This window comes from Anabrus simplex, chromosome 3, assembly GCF_040414725.1.
Source record: "Anabrus simplex isolate iqAnaSimp1 chromosome 3, ASM4041472v1, whole genome shotgun sequence".
Taxonomy (NCBI): Eukaryota; Metazoa; Arthropoda; class Insecta; order Orthoptera; family Tettigoniidae; genus Anabrus; species Anabrus simplex.
In genome coordinates this window covers 451,071,144-451,094,408 of record NC_090267.1, presented here as the reverse complement: position 1 = coordinate 451,094,408, position 23,265 = coordinate 451,071,144, and the positions used below count along the sequence as shown (strand labels likewise).

Below are 23,265 nucleotides of genomic sequence, written 5' to 3'. Positions count from 1 at the left end.
TGACCGCACAGTACTACAGGGACTTCCTGGTGCGACAGGTAGGACGTGGCGTTCGGGAGAAACGTCCGGATCTTGTGGACAGTGCAATAATCCTGCATGACAATGCAAAACCACATAAAGCAGAGTGTGTAGGGCAGCTACTACAACGTTGGGGATGGGAAGAATTGGAGCACCCACCGTACTCTCCCGACATTTCGCCCTGTGACTTTGATCTCATTCGAAAGATTAAGGAACTACTACATGGTAGGCGGATTACAACACGAGAGGACATTGCTGATGCTGTGCGCCAATATGTGAACCGATTCACACATGGTACGGCAAATGCTGAGGCAGATGGTATTCAGCGCCTCCCACATCGTTGGCAGCGTGTGGTGTCAGTAGCAGGAGACTACTTTGAGGGTCTTTATGCCCATGTTTGTCATGTCAACTTTATGTGTACTGTGTTGTCATTCTTTTGCACCGGGAAGGCCGCATTGCCCTGTATACTACGGTAATAAATTAGTGCGTTACGATATTTCAGTGCTATTCATTGTCCACACATGTAGTTAACACCTTGTCCTTCCGTCTGTATATGTCACATTTTCCAACCGGACTGGTATTTTCAAGAAAAAAGTAGTTGCCATGACTTTTGCCCCAACCCTCGCACATACACACACACACACGCGCGCGCGCGCGCGCGCGCGTCATAATAACTAACCTTAACCTTTATTAATGGGCCGCCTTCGTAATTATTATGCACTGCGACCAAGAGGGGGTACAGGGGTCTCCAGGGCTCTCAACTAAGGAGACAGATTGACGACCACAAATCTCGTAGCATAGCCTGGCATTGTTTCCAGTTTCTTGTTCCAGGCTCCGTAAATTTCAATTTTCCTACTTGATCTCCCTTAATCGCTTTATTTGCATCCTTATTTCCCTTCAGATTTACCTACCACAAACCTGAAGCCCAATGAACGGTGGCGTATGAGATTTTATCATTCATAAGATTGCACAGGCTCAAGAAAGGGAATTTTACTCCAAAGGTTCATCTTTCTACACAGATATACAAGTGTTCTGATATTCATCATTAATTAGGTCTATACTGTAAGAAATTTTGATGTAGGTGTAATAAGCGCCTGAATTTACCATGCCAGTTTTGCTATTGCGTCATTGGTTTTACGTTCTAATTGGTACAGGAATAGTGGTTTTAGCCCCATTAATGTTGTATGAATGGATGATAACTGGTGAAGTATATCATGATTTCACCCTCAAAGGACAGCACATTACCGAGCGAGTTGGCGTTGCGATTAGGGTCGCATAGCTGCGAGCTTGCATTCGGGGGATAGTGGGTTCGAATCCCATTGTCGGAAGTCCATAACATCGTTTTCCGTGGTTTCCTATTTTCACAGCAAGCGACAATTTATCCATATAATGAAAAAAGAGTTCTGCCTTCAATTTGTGTAGCTCACTCATCACGGAAAAACGTCTGCATATAATTTAGTGAAAACAGGTATTTTAGGTCAAGGGAGAAAGTATTACAGTATAGTATCTTAATTAAAGTGACAGCCACTTCTTTCACACTCCTAGCTCTTTGCTATCCCTTCGTCGCCGTAAGACCTCTCTGTGACCGTGCGTCGTGTAGAGTGCACGAGGTAACGGTGCGGCACGGACCTGCGAGCAACGAGCGAGGTACGTCACCAGCTGCAAGTATGCGGATGACGCAACTATCACGTGAACTTCACCTGAAGGAGTTCACTAACTTCTAAACCCTTTTAGATATTGAGAAATGACATAAATCATTGTGTAGCTCATGATCTGAATGTTAACATGTCATAATGTCATGAAAATCGGTCCAGGGATTATCAAGTTATTCAGCTACAATCAAAAGCCAACTATGTACCTCAAGTCGAATTCAAAGACAAAAAACTTAAGTATAACCCATATTCAAAGTATCAGGGCGTCACAATGGATCGGACACTTTCATACAAGCAACACCTCTCTAACACTGCAGCCAAGATAAAAACAAGGAACAACATATTACACAAGCTCAGTGGAACAGGATGGGGAGCAAACGCGACGGTACTACAGCTCTTGCCTTGATCTATCCAGTTGCAGAATACTGCTGCCCTGTGTGGCTTAACAGTGTATATACTTCAAAAGTTGATACACAACTGAATGATACCATGAGGACAATATCAGGCACCATCAAATCGATACCCCTAAAATGGTTACCTATTTTATCCAACATCCATCCCCCTCACATACGAAGAGAACTGGCTCTTGTAAGAGAATGGCAGAAATGTCGCAGTAATCATCAACTGCCCTTACATCAGGACTGCAACCCTTTGAAACCGAAGAGATTAAAGTCCAGAAACCCATCATGGAAGTTAGGCGAGAAGCTCCTGGAAACACATTTTGATGCTGATGATATCTGTCATGATGAATGGACCTCCTCAAATCCTGACCACCTGGGTTTAATCCACCATCCTTGTAGAGCTCCTCCTGGTTTCAATTTACCGAGAAGGGAATGGACATCTCTAAACAGAATCAGGACAAACCATGGAAGGTGTAAGTTCTGGCTTCACAAGTGGGGAAAATCTGAAGACCCATTCTGCGACTGTGATAATGTGCCCCAGACCATCCAGCACGTTGTTATGGTCTGTCCAAAAAGAAGATTCAATGAATCTGTTCAAGAATTACATAGTGCCTCTACAGAAGCAGTGGACTGGCTGAAAAGTCTGGGCATTAAGTTTTGAATGCTGGCCTGTAAATTACATATTTAAGAAATATGTATTTATATGTATTTACAGTGTATCCTTGTTTTACCATACGAAATAATAATAATAATAATACAAAGAAAGTGAATATCTTCACGAGGAGAAACAACTGACCTCGACAATCCGTATAAAAGGACAGGGTCTGGCAATGCATATTCAGTTACAACTTGCAACTCACAGCTGACAGACTGTCATGCTGGCCTCCGCGTAAGGGTCTGCAAGAGTCGAACCCCGTAATCTTGTCGCGTAATATCTTCGATACAATCTTCGTCGTACTTGTAAAATTTGTACAATATTTTGGAACTTAGAAAATTTCCAGTGCGTCGAGACGAACTTAAACATTTTACGGTGCTATTTCAGAACTTATAATATTTCTGCGATTCACAAACTTAGTACTTTTTTCTTGTGCTAGGAAGTGAACAACTTCACTTAACTTAGTCTTGTGCTAACATTCAAACGTGACTGACTTTGAGCTGTTGTAGTGAATAACTGAGTGAGCATTAAGGCTATTATATGACAATTTAGCGGAATACTAAATTTATTCAGTGGAAATAATCCATAATATCTCTTTAATTCGTGTGCGACGGAATATTTAGAAAAGTTTGAACTAAACCAGACTTGTGTCGCGAGTGAACTACATTTTACACTTCGTAGCATGATAGTCATTTGAACTCGTCTTCAATTAGAATCCAAACATTTTTTATCCATTGAACAAACTTTGAATTATGGGGTATATAGTGTAAACTGTATACGATAAACTGTGTTTCGAACTGTGCTTCCAATTAGTCAAGCAATAATTACTTTCTGCTAGTGACTTAACATTTTAAAATCGCACTTAGTAAAATCCTGCCAATTTGACACTCGTAACCCACACCGTCAGTTGAACTTTCTCGTGTTCACGAAATTTATTAGTGAACCAGAAACCCTGATACAGTGCCTTTTTCACCGTATCAACCTGATGTTCAAGTCGACGTGGGACTTAACGTGGTACATCGCTGGAGATGGTACGTGGTACTATGGTGGACATCACGACATCTGTTGCAAAGGAGTTCCAAATGTTGTTCGCTGAACCGCATTTTCCAGTTCCAGTTTCAAGACTAATCAGGTGATATAAGTGCCTTTACTAACAATCTTACAACAGCATCAACTTTTTCCCCAACGTTGAACTTTAAGTCAGTGATTTCTTTATTTTTGACGAACTGTCATTGCTGATTGGAAGTAATATAATTCACAAAATATTTCCAAGTGCTGGACAGTACTTATAAAATAGAACACAGCACTAGACTTTAATAATAATAATAATAATAATAATAATAATAATAATAATAATAATAATAATAATAATAATAATAATAATAATAATAATAATTGTTACCGTGTATTGGTGGTAGTTATGCATGAAAGAAGGTGCTGGGTGGTGAATAGGTCTCAAGCTACTAAAGTGAAATTAATTTTAAAATTTAACAAGGTTATATTTTCTTTGCAAAATTAGGTAACAACAAATAGAACAGGTACTTAGTAGCCGAAACACTATTAAAAAAAATACATTTACATAGGTACCCCATTTGGGGCTTCAAAAGTCAGAAACATAATTCTTGGGCAATCAGCTCAGTTTTACCCCAAACACAATTTTAACAGAGGGGCAGAAAACCCCATTCATACCTAGGAGCCCTTGCTCCAAATTACACTGAAAAGCCTCCTCGAGGCATACAATATACCATTTTCAAAAGAGCCACTCGCTCTCAATTTTAAGCCTCTCCCAGGCCACACCAAACTCCACCTTTAAGCTGTCCTCAAAGGACATATACACAGGGGTAAAATACCCAACCTACTGAGGTCTATTAAATGACAAGAAGGTTAATTAAATGACCTCTAAAACAATTTGAGAGGAGGCGAACTTGCACTCCTAATACACTTTGATTAAGACCTACTTGGCGCTAGGCCGTTAATACAAGGGCTAATCCCATACTAAAGAAGAGAACAATTTGTTTTACATTATCGAAGAATAGGTTGAGAAAAATAAGTTCACCTCAAAACAATATGAGTGGGAGCTCGAGAGGGTTAGCACTCTCTATCCCAGAATGTAGCTTTACAAGAGAATCGAAGAAAAGAGTAGTTACATTTTAGGAAAAGGTTACATGGTAGAACGCTTCGCACCCGCCCCGAGAGTTAAACTGCTGAGCAAGAAAAGAAAGAATTTATTAATCGGCCATTACCTTATTGTTGACCGCTGCAGAAGAAAGAGGCGCTACCCGCCTCCTGCGATGTACTTAATACACTGAAAGATGGAACAGAAGTGGCCGAGAGACCCAAAAATCAGCAGTTTAAATACTCTCGCGGAAGTTTCTAGGCGTTAGGGGAAAGAAAATACCCTCCCACAAACTCTTTATTGGATAGGACCCCGCAACAGATTCAAGTTGGGGGAAGATACATCTGATTGGATAGAAATTAATTTAAGAAATTCGGGATTGGCTACATGCAAAACAAGGGGAAAGAGAGGGGTATACAGCCAACTTAAACAATAACAGAAAGAAATTTAGCAAAGAACAAACATTTGAAATAAAAATTTCTTCAACAAAATAGTTCTTTGACTCCGCACTAGGTTGCACTATTGTTGATCTTCAGTAGTGTCCTCTAGAAGAGAAAGTTCACACTTCTTACTTCAAGCTAAACAAAAACACATCAAAAGTGACACAGTTCAAAAACTCAAAATTTTCCACGGGGTGACATCTTCTGAGAAAGTAGAGAATTAATAGAGTAGATAAAGTTCAACCTTCCTCCAGAAGAGTTTCATCAGGCGCAACTTTTAAATAAACGGTGTAGAGGTGTACCGCCCGGTACAATAATAATAATAATAATAATAATAATAATAATAATAATAATAATAATAATAATAATAATAATAATAATAATAATGTCATTTGCTTTACGTCCCACTAACTACTTTTTAAGGTCTTCGGAGACGCTGAGGTGCCGGAATTTAGTCCCGCAGGAGTTCTTTTATGTGCCAGTAAATCTACCGACACGGGGCTGTCGTATTTGAGCACCTTTAAATATCACCGGACTGAGCCAGGTTCGAACCTGCCAAGTTGGGGTTAGAAGGCCAGCGCCTTAACCGTCTGAGCCACTCCGCCCGGCGCACTAGACTTCGCAAGAAGATTAACTTTACGTCCTTATACGTTCTCAAGTGTTAACTTTATAAAGAGACTGTAGGAATTTTGAAATGATAACATTTTGGAGAGACTATAGGATTATTCCTTCTCAAGTGATAATTATTTTCACATAATATGTTGCAGTTTCTTAAGAACTCTATGAAATTTATGAAGGGAATTATTCATTTTTAATTTCATTTATTACAAACATTCATAGAAAATTTATGATATTGCTAGAGTCGGGCAACATTAAATTCAACGGAAGATATTTAAATTTGATTTTATGTCGAAATAATAGAGGAATTATTCGTTCTATTTACAAGTTGAATAAAATTGAAATTTTAAAAGTACCATCTATTACTTTGCACTGCGAATACCATTCTCTGTACCTGCTCCTAAGGACCAAACACCCCTTAGTTAAGTCTCATGCCCTTTTTCCTTTGACTTTTCTGGTACAACATATATATCTTTATGGTATACTTCAGTTGTGTTCTTATTACCTCATCTAATTGTTATTACTTTCTGGTCTTGCCGTAGGTTGGTACGACCGCAAGAATGTCGGAGAGTTTCGAAATATCATTGATGTGATATTTGTTGGTGCCATGGGTCCTCCTGGAGGTGGACGAAATCCTGTCACAATGCGTCTCTTACGTCATTTCCACTACTTGTCGTTCACTGACCTCGCAGAGTCTAGCAAGGTAGGGAGCGACAATTTATCCATATAAATAAATTAAGAGTTTTGCCCATAATTTGATTAACATGTATAAAAGTTGACATTTATGACCATCATGTCCAGAATCAGAAGGAAATGCAATTATTACATTTCCATCATATTTGTCTGTGTGGTCCACGCATCATGGGAAAACGGCTGAATCTAATTTAGTTAAGATCGGTATTTAAGGTCGAGGGAGAAAGTGTTACATTTTAGAATGTAAATGATGATATTCACAGAGTATGAAACAGGAGTTCAGGGAGGTATAATATTTTCAGGTATTTTCGCTAATACTTGTCCTGTCGATAAATATTAAATAAACGAATTTGTAGAAAATGAAATTTTTGATCATATGCGCAACAAAAATTGGTCCTACGACGAATAATAGGGGGCAAATTTACGAATACTTTTATTTATATTCTGTGTCCCATCGTTGTTAACGTTCGTTAGCTTCTCAACTAATTTTTTTCTTAGTATAAAGGTTACCGATCCTGATACTTGAATGTATTATCTGTCGCGATGTGGGCCGTAAATGAGATGTGCGATTACAGTACCGATCGAAAGTTTAGGACCATATTAAAAAATCATGTTCCATCTAGAACCTAAAATTGTGCTACTAGAACTCTGTAATATTTTTTCCTGAGCTCTCGCATCTAAAATGATATACGTCGCCTGATATCTGTGATTTACGCCACGTATTGCAAAAGTCGTACTTTTTTAACTGCTGGAACGTCATATCAGAAAGTCAACATTTTTGGAAATATTATGTACTCTAATTGGATTCAAGTATCACCACCAACTTATTTTGTGGACTTAACATTAGTTGGGGTCATTTTAGTATAAGTAAAATAATATTCCGAAAAAACGTGGCACCGAATTTTGTCCCTTTATATTTTTAAACCAGCACTAAAATGGTCAAATTTTCCTTGTTCTTGTCATAGGTCTCAGTGTGAGCTATTGGCATCGGAAATTTGTTCTTGGATGCAAAGTGCAAATGAAACTATCAGGGCAGATAAGCCTGACGCTGATAGCTCGTCCTGGGAGCTCGGGCCGTACATTACAAAGGCAAAGAAAAATCTACCGGTTTGGTCCTAGATCGAAAAAGAAACACGTTAAGACAGTGGCGCAGATTTTCGGAATTTTTATGTTTATACTAAAATGGCCCCCACCTATTGCTAAGTGTACAAACAATCTTGGTGGTTATACTTGCAACCAATTAGAGTATATAGTACATTATATTACCAACATTTTTATTTTTTTGGTGTGACCTGCCAAGAGTAAAAAATTCATAATTTCTACAGTTTTAGGACTAACTCAATGAAATCAGGCGACATATATCCTATTAGATGTGAGAGCGTAAGGACAAGCGCGGCTCCATAATACGATCTGCAGAGCTGCAGAACCACCACAATGAAAGATATATAGTAATATATCGCGATTAGCGATCCCATCCTTCATATTGATTGTTTATCGAGCCAAAGATCGATACCCATACAGTTGCTGCTGATCTGGCAACCCTGTTTAGAACTGTGAACGACAGAACCGACAGAACATTAGGCGAGCTCACTTAACTACAGCTTTCTTCCGATAGGTGGCTAAGGGTCGCCCATAAGGTTCTGTATGAACTGCACGCTTTGCAGTACGTCTGACCGATTCCCGTGACCATAGAGTTAGTAAACAATATACTAGACAGCGCCAACATCCGTGAGAGAATCTCTGCAGCGAGCGAGCATGTTATAATCTCAGCTGTTTGGGAAAAGCTCACTCCAGTGTACTCCTCAGTGTAAATAGAGAACTTATAAAACTGTGTGGATACTGATATGGTTTAAAATTCTTACATGTCAACATCCTCAGATACTACAGTATAGTTGTGATGCTTCTGTTCAGTAGAAAGAAAGAAATGCGTGATAAAAGAGGATGGTTGTGATTAAGTAACACAAAATCAATTTACTGTCCATGTTAAGTCTTCAAACAACGTACCTTATGAATGGGGGTATGTATATTTTTCTGTCTTTGGTGTAAATGACCAGGACTTCAGCAAAATTCTATCCAACGACCGAAAACATTCTCTCGTACGAAGCGAATGAGCGAGTTCTTAGGCCTCCAAGTATATACAGTAATCATGACTATGTTTCTCCGTAATGGTAGTGAATTCTTCCGAGTTAGGTAGTCATGAAGATGAAAACAGAAACGCTAGTACCATTAGATGATGTTCCACCTCCATTAAAAAAGCCGGTTGCCAAAGATGTATGCAGGTCCGGAAACCTTTGTAAATATGAATGAGTCGATAGGTCAACATTTTTTTCCGATAAGCGGAAGAGGGTATTTATTTTTTGTAACTTTTTAATTGTTGTTTTTTGTACAAGTCAGTTATTTATATTGTCGATGTCCCTCGAAATCGGAGTCTTACAAATTGAGATGAACGTCTACCTGTATTATTTCGGTGCATTTTCGAGAACTTCACACTGATAGGACATGCAGTAAAGCGTTTCCGCGGGGTTGGAGGAAGGATTCACACGAGCTCAGCTGACATTTTCCGTGTGCAATACGAATTTTGATTTGTCTAATGCACTTACTGCAATGGACTGGGCGTCACAGAGCAGAACCACCAACATTATTCAGCACGAGCCGCCACAGGCTTAGGAAGAAAATTACAGAGGTCTAGTGGCACAATTTTAGGTTCTGGATGGCATTTCGTGATTTCTTTGTGATCCTAAACTTTTTACCGGGACAGTAGTCTTCCTTCTAACTCGTTGCGCGCGATCTGGGGAGAGATTCTTCTCGGGTGGAACAGCCTCTTGCTGAATACTGTCGAGAAGGAGCTGGGGAGTTAAATAGTTTTATTACACCGAAGAAAATGGAAATTTCAACACCCAGAAGGAGTGGTGCTACATTGCTGCAATTGAACATGCAGGACAAGTGTTCGGTTGTGATTCTATTATTACACTTTCAGGTCCCTCTGACCGCAAGTTTGGGCAACAATCAATACAGGATGTGCCCACCACGAGCTGCAATACAATGATGCATTCGTTGAGGCATGGAGTCAATAAGGCCCTGGATCGTTTCCTGAGGAATTGTGGCCCATACTTGCTGCACTGCACGGGCCAGTTGTTCCAGAGTTGTGGGTGGCTGAGGACGGTTGGCCAATTGTCGACTCATCATGTCCCACGCATGCTCAATAGGGCTGAGGTCCGGGGATCTGGCGAGCTATTCTAAGGTTGTGATGTCGTGGAGAGCTTCTCTGGAGATGCGTGCAGTGTGAACCCGGGCATTGTCCCGCTGAAACTTACCATTAGCAATGTTCGCCATCGTAGGGACAACCACTGGATTGAGTACACTATCAACGTACTGTCGAGCAGTCATAGTGCCCTCGACAAGCACTAATTGTGATTTCATATTAAAGCCAATAGCTCCCCAGACCATAATGCTTGGTGTTGGCCCTGTGTGTCTCTCGACAATAAGATCTGGGCGACCCCCTCCCCGGCACGTCGGCGCACACGATTCCGGCGATCACTGCGGTCAAGACAGAAGCGCGTTTCATCACTAAAGACGACTCTATGCCATTCGTCGACCCACGTCGATCTTTCTCGACACCAGGCCAGCCTTACACGTCGCTATTGTGGGGTCAATGGAACACCTTCTGCAGGGATACGTACTCGTAAGCCAGCTACACGCAGGCGATTACCAACTGTTTGTTGTGTAACGTGGGGTGCCACAGCTGCTCGAATTTGCGCTGATGCTGCATGGGGTTCCATCCGGGCCATCCGAATGATGCGGCGATCCTCTCTCACAGTTGTCTGTCGCGCTGGGCCTGTGCCAAGTCTACGAGTGTGGGTACCTTCATTTCACCACTGCTGCCATACACGTTGTACCGCAGATGCCTGTCGGCCAACACGTGCAGCGACAGTCCTTAGCGATAATCCAGCCTCACACAGCCCAATTATCCGAGCCCTCTCAAACGGCGACAGTTGTTGATAGCGTGCTCTTCTCTGTCGTCGAGGCATGTTTGTCGGGGAACACGTCACTGCACAGACTGCAAGTCAAATACGCTGCACCAGAGTCCGTATACTGGAGTTGATTCCTCTGCGACCAGTCACATACGGAAACCTGTAGCACCAATGCAATGGGTCTGAAACTTTGATAGTTTACATACATACATGGCATCGTTACATATCTTGAAAATCAACACAAACGAGCAATGCCTTCATGGTGTTGCAATTTCCATTTTCTTAAGTGTATCTTGCCGTTCCTTGGATCATAAATATTCTGGTAACTACTGGTTCTTGGCACACTGGTCCATCATTGTATTCGAGTAACTTGATCGGTACTATGGTGGCGCTGATGGCAATGAATACAGTGGAACCTCGATATCTCGAATCACTTCACGAGCTAAATTTTATTTCTTGTTATCGAAATTTCGAGATATAAAGAATACCGTTTCTGAGCATGTATTTTTAACAGTATTTAAAAATATACAAACTCGTGTTTGACGGCATCACTTTAATTACAACACTTATTAGAGAAACGTTTTAGAATACAGGATACAGTAGGCCTACATAGAGTGGTGAAACAAGAAACATGCCTCGTTAACACCTTTGGAAAAAATCCGAAAGTCTCTTCTGTTTGTTAGTGTTAACCTTTCCTCCCTTCACATTGAAACTTCTCGTCAATATCACGCAGCCGAGATTCGTAAATGGCACTTGTCAACCACGACTTCGATGGTTGCTTTCGTACGTGACCGGTGATCAATTCACAGCCGAGAAACAACGAGGGTTCGCCGATTTTCCGATCACTAGAAGTTTTAGTTTTTTGGTCCCTGTCATATTAGCTCCCAGCATCCCTTCAGACCTTTCGACTCGTTAACTGTTCCTCACCAACCACAAATACCGTATTGCACAGTTAATGTTGTACAAAATTCGAGTTATAGAGTATTTTTATTGTCTCGAGGAAAGAAATATTTGTTTCGAGAAATAGTGTAACCGAATTTCGAGTAACATAGAAATAATTACACGTGAAAAATAGGACAAACGGCCGGGAAATTTAAGTTACTTCGAGATATTGAAAATTTTAGTAATGGAGTTTCGAGATATCGATGTTCGCCTGCAGTTTACAGCCAGAAATTTCTTTTCTCCATTTACCTAAACCTCCTACATGGTCGATCTGTGGAAGATAGGTACAATGCATAGTTATTCAATGAAGAGTTTGTTAGAAGAGAGCACATTAACATCCTACTTTTTATAAGTGTATTATTAGAAAGTCATATTTGGAAAGTGTCATAAATTGGTGAACTGTTTTTTATAATTTCATTTCTAGGATCTTGTGAACTGGAAAAGAGTACTTCCTAACATGAAATATACAATTATTTTTTCCATCAACTTTGAAGTGAATTATAATTTCATGATAAATACGAAATCTGTTGTAGTGTTTATAATAAAAATGAATGTATTATAGTTGTCGTGTCACCTGACAAGAAACGTTTTAAGGTTACAGATATTTAATGATGTTTAATATGGAAAGCTCTTCTTAATCTCATATGGTGATGGCAATCAATGTTTTAAGGTTAGATAATCATGAATAGGGCCAAAATTTATAATTTTCTTTCTTATTCTTACTTTGAAAAGATTTTGAAAAACACACCTCCTTGAAGAAGGAGAATATATAATTTATATGTATTTTTTGGAAGTATGTTCAGTGAAAGTAGAATGGCTCTGAACAATTGGAAATTAAGAAAAATATTGCAATGATGAAATGATGTTTCAGCACGAGATGGAAATTACTATGTTAACCATTGAATAAAGATTTGAGAATGAGGGTTGCGAAGTTTAATATCTGGAGTGTTGCACTCTAAGTGCGGGAATTTGAACGTTAAGAAAAGATGAGGAGAAAATGTTGGAAGGGCTAGAAATTAGGAGAAGAATAAAAGAAGTTAAATGGGAATATAAGGTAAGGAATGGAGGAGTTATGCGAAAAGTGGGGGAAAAATTACCGCACGATATCAATTATCAGAAATGAACAGTCAGTCAACGTCCCAAGAATTGTGAAGCCTTGCGGTCCATCGTTCTCCTCAGACACTCGACCGTAAATCTTCGAGGCATATTCAGCTGCCACTTTCACTAAACTTAACGGTAATCCGTACTGTCCCTTTTCAACTCTCTTAAGGAAGGATATATCTCTTCCCTGAGCCGCCTTGACATTAAATTCGGCTTAATGCAGCCTCTCATAGTGCATCTCTAACATACTTTATTCCCATATGGTTTTATTCAACCTCATTTCATCGTGATTAGTATGCCATAATTCCTCACACTTCATGTAAATTGGGCCGATGACCTTCGATGTTAGGCCCCTTAAAACAACAAGCATCACTTTATATAAATTATCTGTGAACATTCACATTTCCATTTCGCTTCAAACTATCAAATAGTGTTGTATTATCTGACCATCGTTCTCACTTCGACTTTCCAAACACACACATATTTGCAGAAGAATCTATTCTTTGGGTCATTTTAAAAATTTACATATTATATTCGCGATCTAAAAATCATATCATAACGTCTCATCTCATGATAATAACTGAAATTATTTAAATGAATACTACTCCCATTCATTATCATACTCCACACAAAACAAATATCAGTACTATAATCTTATAATTATCATGCATTAATCTTCCCAGGGGGTTAAAAAATGCTGGTTTCCATACCAGTAAAGAAATTCCTTACTGTGCTAACCTAGGAAACTATAATCCCTTTGAAATAGCTTGCAATCATTATTTATATTTTACCTAATTAATATGCAAAATTGACTTATTTACAGGTGGAACATGACTTTCAAACATAAAAATTTTTGAAATGTACTTATCTATTGTGATCATTCTTCTTCCGGATGGGCACATCCATATGGACTTAAACTATTATCTCGACATCTTCGATGTCGTTGGAGTCTTGGGTTCGTCTCTATGATGAAGTCATCCATGTTGTAGATTTCAACCAGGGGTTGGATGGTGTTGAAACACCTGATGCACAAGGACGAAGAATAGGTAGACAACTCGTAGATTCTCCCCTCAAGATCGACGATCACCCGTTCACATATGCAATCAGGAAACACTGTGATTATAGTAGCGTTAATTATATGATACGCACTACAATTGAATACGGTTATATTACTCATGTACTTAAGTATGCCAACCCGGTAACGATAATGTTCTGCTGTTTCGTTACCCTGATCCTCTCATTTGCATATACAGTTATTAACACTCAAATGTTGTTGAAGTATCGCATACACACACTAGCACTGTGACTTGATGTTAAGGATCTGAATTTTGCCTAGTTTACAACACCTCAACATGAAAGACAACTCAATCATTACGTTTATATATTCGGCAGACGTTGCCCGGTTATTATTATTACTATGGGTAAACCATCACTTTTCTTATTAAATTATCCTTTCAACTCTATAGTCGTAATATTGACTACGTTTTCATGTCATTTCGCTTTATTTGACCAATAGTACTTTAATTGCGCCACGCACACATTTATTTACACATACATAAAAGTTGCTGAGATGCCACGCAGCTCACTGTAGGTAGATTATTCCTGATTCACTCACTTCGATGGTTACAACATAGTACGGAATATCGCGAATAGATAAACTCTTCACAATCTGTGTTATGAGTAACTCAAACTCAAACTAACAATTTACACGGTATTTCACCACTTATGTGGTACAAGCGTAGCACTGCATCACAAATGAAAACGTTGCACAACTTCACTGACCGTGCGAACAACGACACGTCTGAATGGTCCGAGAACACAGTAGATAATAGATGGATAGTCCTCAGTCCAACTTCTTTTACGCTGAAGAGTGTTAAAATCGAGGGTGTGGGGAGGGGGGTAAACACGCCCACTTCCCGAACATCGTTCCGCTAATAATCATTTGTCGAAATTAATTATCACATCAAAAGGTAGCTCTGACCTTCTATATCCCACTGATCGAATCTGATCCTTTTCGAATCATGGGTTTGATCATAATCATCACAGCGTCTCCTAGCACTTTTCCGATAGTTGACACTACGCCTTCGAAAAATCCAACTTAGGCTCGCCTGGTCAGACTCATGACGTCTTTTCGTAATTCGCCGCACCCATACACATCGCGTAATTGATGATATGTTAAGCAAGTGGTAAATGTTTGCTGTCATTATTAACTAGAAAATTCTCTGATTATAAAGAGCTCTTACTTATAAATATTCGTTGCGTATGTCAGGATTGATGTGATTTATGTCATTATTCTCACCGTAGAAATTTTCGAAACAAGTGATGGTTTTTGGCTGGTATCACTGAATACACTAACAATTACTTAGGGAATTACGTTTCTCTAGGTTAACCCGACTTAATTAAGTACAGCCCACTGGCTGTCACGTGGTATTTGCCTCTTCTTACTCACTCCCACAAGAGAGAGAAACTTTCTAATTGCTGGCTAGCGTATGACTTACTTTGGTCATTACGCGCAATGAGGCTTTCGTCCGTTGAAACAGCGGCAAATCGTTCGTGTCCCGTATAGTGCTAGAATCTGCTAGTCATGCAAATATTCATCATAGAATGACGCGAAAAACGGCATATTATTGTTACAGGGTGTCCCGATATGCTATTTACAGTATCGTGAACGGCCACATCATGTATGTCTAACACTTAGTCCCGTTTCCTGATACGAGGTCAGGGATGAGGTGAGATGAAATTATGTTCGATGCTTTATGGCTGGGCGCCCTTCCTGACGGCAACCTTACTCTAGGAGCTAATGAAGATGAAATGAATGACAGTAAGATGAAATTGGCTAAGGAGATGGAAACAACAACACATGTTCAGGACAGCCGACGGTGGAGTTCGAACTCACTCGCCTCCCGAATGCAGAGCTTGGCTCCATAGCCGTAGCACGTTAACACGCGCGGCTGCTCCGCTCGGTGATGAAATATAATGAATGTAAAATTGGAAGAGAAAGAAAAAATATTTCATGTGCTGGATAACATCAAGGAAAACAACTACACTGAGATGAAAAGCAATAATAAGAATAGAAAAAAATGGGGATGAAGTTTTATCCCATGATAAACCTGGTTTATTATTGCGCTGTGAAGAGAAATGTGTTTCTCTTATAATTATTAAGTAAAGAAAAGAATTACGTTGTATTACTGGGATAACAATTATGAGTTATGGTCAAGTTAGTTGATTTTTATTAGTTTTGTAATCATTAATTTAGTTTTTAGTTATGGAAGTATTATATAGGAATGAAGGTAAAGAATGAATTTTTGTTTCAGATACAAAATGTGATATTAATAATTTAATTAATTATTAAGCTTGTATTGGACACAAGAATAATATGACACGAATATGCGTCTGGACTTCATGATTTAAAGTATTATACCACAAAAATGATCTGTGTTTCCAATTACTTTAAAACAAGAACAGCTTTCATTCTAAACTAATATACTAATAATAAAGTACTAGTATTCTAGTAGTTCTAGTTACTTTTCCTTTGAAATATATTTATTATTCATTCTCCAAATAAGGTAGCACTGTTTTGCTTCAAAGTATGTTAGGGGTATCGTTTATAACGATACAATATTAAATGATCTTAATGCATTACCTAGTAGAAAAATATGGAAATAATATTACAATGAGTTAAAACACTTTCTAAGAAATAGTTAATTGCTGAAGTGCAACACAATTTCACAAAACTCTACATTGCAGTGACTCAGGTGTCCTAACAAATTATTCCTCTTGATAGCGCGTAGTGGAAAATAGGAGATTAAATGAGCTGCTGTTTGTTCTGATTAACATTTTTTTTTTTTACAATTGGCTTTACGTCGCAGTGGCACAGATAGGTCTTATGACGACGATTGGAGAAGAAAGGGCTAGGAGTGGGAAGGAAACGGACTTGGCCTTAATTAAGGTACATGCCCAGCATTCGCCTGCTGTGAAAACGGGGAAACCAAGGAAAACCATCTTCAGGGCTGCCGACTGTGGGCATATTTCATTTACAATAAACTATATTTGCTTTTAACCTATGTGTTCAAATGAGACTACCGATTCAGTGATTGACTGACTACATGAAGGTTATCGGTGTCCCAGCACCTAGAATTCTGAGAATTCACATACCTTTATAAGTATAAATAAGTTTCATCCGCCATAATTTTAAAAAAATCGACAGTACCGCAATAGACAGATTGCAGCGTGAATATTTCCTCGGGATGTTACGCAATATTTCTTGAATATCTGCCAGCATCTTCCGTGCCATAATCTCCCTTCTTTGTTTAAAACTGACTGTGTTTTGCCGTTTCCTGAATAACTTGGTTATGTGTTTTCAATAGAGCATTGCAGCGCCACGGAAACGACGTAGAAATTTGTGAACGGTTCTGGCATACCATTTCTTCTTTAGGAAAATCATCTCACCTGGAAATATCCACTGTCCATTATTACACGTCACCCTACTGAGAGACGACACAAATAACGTTCAACAACAAGTGTAGGAACGCAGCAATAACAGCTGAACAAGAACTCCACTCGTAATGCACTCCGTACTCTTACCGCTAACCATACTTGCTTCAGTAATCACAGATAAACAGGGCTTTACTATCAGTATTGACACTCTAACTGCTTCATATATAGGAAAATAAATTAAACATTTGGAAAAAGGTAAAATAGGTGTATGAATATTAAGAGCTCAAAAATAAAAAATAAAAACACTTCTAGGGAACAACAGGGCAGAAAGATGACAGGAACATATTCAGCAATTGTATCAAGGGAAAGAGGTACCGTATACGATAATGTTCTGGAACAAGAAGAGGCTGTTGCTGCTGATGAAGTGGGAAATCCAATTTTGAGGTCTGAATTTGATAGAGATTTCAGAGACCTAAATACACTAGTGTACAAAAGTTAACCATAATCACTAAACGAGGCCATACCGCCTGATATGAATGTCAGACGGATTGCTGAACAAACGGAATCTTACTCACACACCATATGTCACACAACATGGCCAAAAAAAAAAAAACAGTATCAGAAAGGTTCTGATAGCTAAGGTACACCTTTGATTACAACCAACAAAACTTGCTAATGTCTTCCATGCTGTTAATAGGGTGTACGCTTACCCCTAACGGCCACACATACTTCGCAGCGACGGACGTGGCATGCTCCCTCTCGGATGGTCCAAGAGCTCTTGTGGCAGTCGATCCCATTCCTCCAAAGGGGCAATGCGAAGGTCTTGGAGGGTCCTTGGTGGAGGCTGATGGGATGCAATTCGCCTCCCCAGTGTATCCCAGGCATGTTATATAGGATTCAGATCCGCAGACATCTCTGGCCAATCCATGCGATTAATGTCTTCCCCAGCAAGAAATTCATCCACCAGAGCAGTACGGTGCGGCCGCGTATTATCGTCCATTAAGAGGAATTCTGGACCAACCGCACCTCCGAAGAGTCGAGAATGTGGTCTCAGTACCTTATCCCTGTATCTCCGAGCGTTAACAGTGTTCCTCGGACCATCCGTGAAGATGTGCAGGTCCGTACGACCATTCAACATGATGCCGCTCACACCATGACGCCACCACCACCATATTGGTCCCGTTCCACGATGTTCCTGTGGTTGTATCGGCTACCCGGTTCTCTCCAGGTTAATGTACGACGGAAATCTTTCTGCAAACTGAAGCGGGATTCATCTGTGAAGTGCACATGCCTCCATTCATTCATGGTCCAGTTTCTATGTTGAACCAAACCCAAACCCCATGGCACTACAGCCCTTGAAGGGCCTTCGCCTACCAAGCGACCGCTGCTCAGCCCGAAGGCCTGCAGATTACGAGATGTCGTGTGGTCAGCACGACGAATCCTCTCGGCCGTTATTCTTGGCTTTCTAGACCAGGGCCGCTATCTCACCGTCAGATAGCTCCTCAGTTCTAATCACGTAGGCTGAGTAGACCTCGAACCAGCCCTCAGGTCAAGGTTAAAATTCCATACCTGGCCGGGAATCGAACCCGGGGCCTCCGGGTAAGAGGCAGGCACGCTACCCCTACATCACGGGGCCGGCGTTTCTATGTTGACGGCTCCACAGTAAACGGGCTCGTCTCTGTGCTGGAGTGAGCGGGACGCACACCGCTTGACGTCGGGCAAACAGCACTGCTGTTATGAGCCTCCGGTACACAGTTTGCCGGGAAACGGCAACCCCTGAGACGGCTGCAAGCTCCGCCGACAATTGTCGTCTTGCAGGTGCACTCCGATTTCGTCCGGCGGTTAAGACCAGATATCGGTCCTGCTGTGGGGTGGTTATCCTTGGTCGACTTGGTACTGGCCTACGAATAACATCTCCTGTGTCTCGAAATCGTCTTCAAAGCCTGAAAATGACCCTTTGTGGCACATTCAAGGATTCGGCGACTTCGGTCTATGTCTGGCCTGCTTCCAGGTAGCCGAGTATTCTATCCTGCAAAACGGGGTCCAAATGGCGTCGTTGTGCCATTATGTTGCCACGTTCACCACGAAGCTACACTCCGCACACTATAATCGGGCAAACACTGAGGGAATAGTGGGCGCAGGCACTGGCTGTGTTTACCTGGCGGTTACGCCGCTAGTCAAAGCAAGGAGCACTCCTTTCCTATACAAAGCGAACACGTAAGGTTGGGAGGTGCATATGTCGTGCGATTTGCGATCTATTTCCTGTTGCCCTTCTTACTCGTAACTTATGCTTTACTTTTGGACACTAGTGTAGAAACAAGGCACTTAGAATAGATGACATACCCTCAGAATTACGGACCGCCTTAGGAGAAGCCGGCATTCCGATGTTCTTTCGTTTAGTGTGTAAGATATATGATACAGGAGAACTGCCATCCGATTTTAGTCAGAATGTTATTTTACGTCTGGGGAACTGGATATGGCACTTGAAGAGGAAGAAGAAGAAGAAGAAGAATCTAATACTTTTTAATACTTATTATTAACTCGGTAGATTGGAAAGGCGAGTGATGTTAATACAGGACGACCTGCACAAGAAAGAGAACAGAGAAATCTATCTTCGTAGGTTTGCGTTGGATATCAAGCACTCCTGCAGAAAGCGCTTCTGGGCTCATCATTCTCCTACAAGGGTTCGACCACTGCTTGACAGTCGGTGTTGAGTGGCTGGCTGTATGGTCCATTCCTTTGGCCGTGCCGAGGAGACTTTTTCCATAATATACGTGTTGAAAGCGCTCACTTAATGAGGATGTTTGCTTTATGCACTAACTGTAAGAGGTTTCTCAAAACATCTGCAACAAAAAAATTAATGCACTATTGACTTTAAGACGAAATTATTTGGTTACTCGCCTTCTCGAACGCCTTAGTAACTGATTTATGTATATACTCAATTATGATGCGTCAATATTTTATCAATTAAGCCATTGAAAGGTCTCACAAAACACTGTAAAATGACTTTCATCTTCGATGATGTTCTTAGATATCATATATCAAACTACAAATTAAATAATTACGTAAAATTTTAAAAATGCAGAGTTTTGAGTTAAGCAATGGTACTAGACTACATTTAAAATAATTTTCAGGTGGTTAATATCGAGTACTGCAATGATTACGAGAAATAATTCAATGCTAACATTCTTCAGAGTAGATATCTTAGGCTGATTTGATGCCAGTTTTGTTCCTCCTTGTACCGAGCTATATGATCCAAATGCTTGATGATTCACGCTTATGATTTTCAGGGTTTCTGACTATCCACTCGTATTTTTCTAATAAATGTGTTGGCAAGGTATTTGTGGTTAACATTGGCTTGCAAGCCATTAAATTACATTTTACATGTAAATAGTACTAATGAGTAACTGATACGCAATCGTCAGTATTGGAAGACCTGGTATTGAATACGTAACAATAGCTGTTTCTAATTAGAAGTGCAATAAATCACAGCTAGTGGTAACAGGGAGAGGCTTTATTAAATCGACATATATCGGATTATTTAAAAATTACGTAGCAAACCGTTGTACGATTAGATTAATTTTCCGTTTAGTTAATCACACAGGCATGTTTATGCATTTACTTTAAAAATTTAAACATCATTCATATTTGAATTCCCCGCTTCTTAATTATTCCATTAAAGGCCATAATAATAATGTTAATAATAATGTTATTCTGCTTTACGTCCCACTAACTACTTTTACGATTTTCCATTAAAGGACAAAGCGGTCATGATCTTATTTTTCTAGCCCAGAATCAGTGATGTTCGTCAATTGTCTCAGAGTTGTATAAGTCTATAATTTCACTGAAGGTCCAAAGTGAATGTTGGAATGTTATTTTATTTCTAAACCCGGTGTGCAAACTATGAGCCTAAATTTTTGTATCAGCGATTTTGTGCGCTACGCGTGTAGTTGAAACTGGTATTTGGATAATAACAGCGTCTGCACCCCTGAGGACCACTTGAGGATCCAACCAGCCTATGGGAAACCGCTAGGACTAAAAGAGGAGTAGGCGTGTCCCAATTAAAATACAACCTCAAAATTTGCCTGGCATTAAAATGGTAAACCATTCAGTACTGCCGATTGCGAGGCTCAAACCCACCACCTCATGAATCCAAGATAATAGTTACACGGCCTATGCCATGCTCCTAACTCGCACTATGGGCTCTTCGTCATTCCAAATGCGAGTTCCACATCCTTTCTCTAAGGCAGTGGTTCTTAATGGATGTGTGATATCGCTGGTAAAAGTACTCAAAAATGCACTTAATACTTAAGAAAAATAAAGAACACACCGAGCAAATGGCTGTGCAGTTTGGGTCACGTAGCTATCAGCTTGCTTTCGGGAGATAGAGGGTTCGAACTCCATTGTCGACAGCCCTGAATATGGTTTTCCGTGGTTTCCTATTTTCATACCAGGAAGGAAGTGCTGCGGCTGTACCTTCATTAAGGTCATTTCCTTCCCACTCCTAGCCCTTTCCTATCTGATCATCGCCATAAGACATATCTGTGTCGATGCAACATAAAGCAGACTGTAAAAAAAGAATTAAAAATAAAGAAAGAATAAAGAAAGAAATCTATTCAAGAGTTTAAGCATATTCATTTTACGGAGAATTTGTTGGCTCACACTTTATAATCAAATATCTGAGTTATTGATGAGAAACTTTAGCGTGTCTTTCCGCACACGGAAGTTCAAGTTCGTGGTGTAACAGAAGACAAACACATTTCCTGCTCAACTGACAGAAATCCCTCACGTTTCTTCTTCCTCACGTTTCTCTTTGTGCTCAATTCATAACTTTTACAATGATTGGAATCGATTCGTTCCCTCTCCTTTTTATTTATTTGTTACCGCTAGGTTCAGTCACTGACTCATTTTAATCAGAAATTTATCCATACGGAACTTAGATTAAAAAAACACAATAATGCATACAACTTGTCACATTAACAACCTCACAACATGCCAGGAAATGAACGAAAATCGCCGGACTGAGAAGCTCAACCGATCGAGTGCCGATACTCCCAGTTTTCATTCCCCACACTGAGGTGTTGGAGGGGGCACCCTGTCTCTGGCTAAGTTCGAACACAAAGCTGTGTACCTCGCATTGTTGCCATCTCAGACGCCAGTGTGCAGCGGGAACTCGTTACAAAGGAGAATGTTTCTTAAACAATGGAAGGTTGAGAACTAATGTTCGAAGTTCTTTCTTTCTTTCTTCGTAATTAATCTGTTCATTTATGAGTATATTTTTGTCGATATCTTATTGATTTTTATCTCATAAATAGGACACAATGTAATTGAAAATGAAAATATTGCAAGAAAGCACAACAAAACTAATGGCTAATAATAATAATAATAATAATAATAGAATTAACCAATGATGGTTAAAATTTCCGACCCTGCCGGGAATCGAACCCCGGATCCCTGTGACCAAAGGACAGCATGCTACCCATTTAACCATGGAGCCGAACATTTTAGACAGATGATCAAATACTGCATTTCTATGTGTTTTAAATTAATTTATAAGAGCGCTGTTTCCTGTGATGGCGAACACGTATTTTAGCAATCACTATTCCTCAACGTTGGAATACAAGGTAATTAAGAAGATTTGCACGATACTTCAGGACATAAATGTTTGCTAAATTGGGAATATTTGAATGCGACTATGTCTGTTGAAATTTAATTTATACAACTGTTCCACATGCCATATACATGGATTTCGTTGTGACTGATATGGAGGATATGGGCAAAAGGTAGCCCGTAGTTTGGAGTAAAACTAATCACCGGAATGTTGTATGATCCAGTAATGAACAAGGGAATATTGTTTACCAAACCACCTCTGTATGAACTGGGAACGGTTGGCTTAAAAATAGCTGTCTACAGGGAAAATCCAGATGGCATAAAATTATTTTTTAAGGGGCGTAGGTAGAGAGACAGAAACGATCAGATTGACTAACACGTAAGAAGAGGAGTTGGCTAAAAAAAGGTAAAACTGTAAGTGAATACAAATCGAAGTACTGTATAGACTAGAGGTTCTCAAAGGTGTGCCCTAGAATTTACCTGGCTGTGCCAAGAAATAAAATAACATATTGAGATTAAAACAACACATAAAACAGAGTTGTGTATTAAATATTTTAGTATTATTTATTAACCTTAGAGAGTTGCAAAGATGTTATATAAAGTGAAACATT

General features: G+C 39.8%; 1 protein-coding gene across 1 annotated transcript in view; it reads left to right on the top strand.

The window, feature by feature from the left end:
- LOC136866853 (dynein axonemal heavy chain 1) overlaps positions 1-23,265 on the top strand; it is a 1,878,455-nt gene that overhangs the window by 504,201 nt on the left and 1,350,989 nt on the right. Inside the window, exon 9 of the mRNA XM_068226864.1 lies at positions 6,443-6,603. Within this exon, the coding sequence (XP_068082965.1) occupies positions 6,443-6,603 (161 nt within the window). The remainder of the gene's footprint in view (positions 1-6,442; positions 6,604-23,265) is intronic.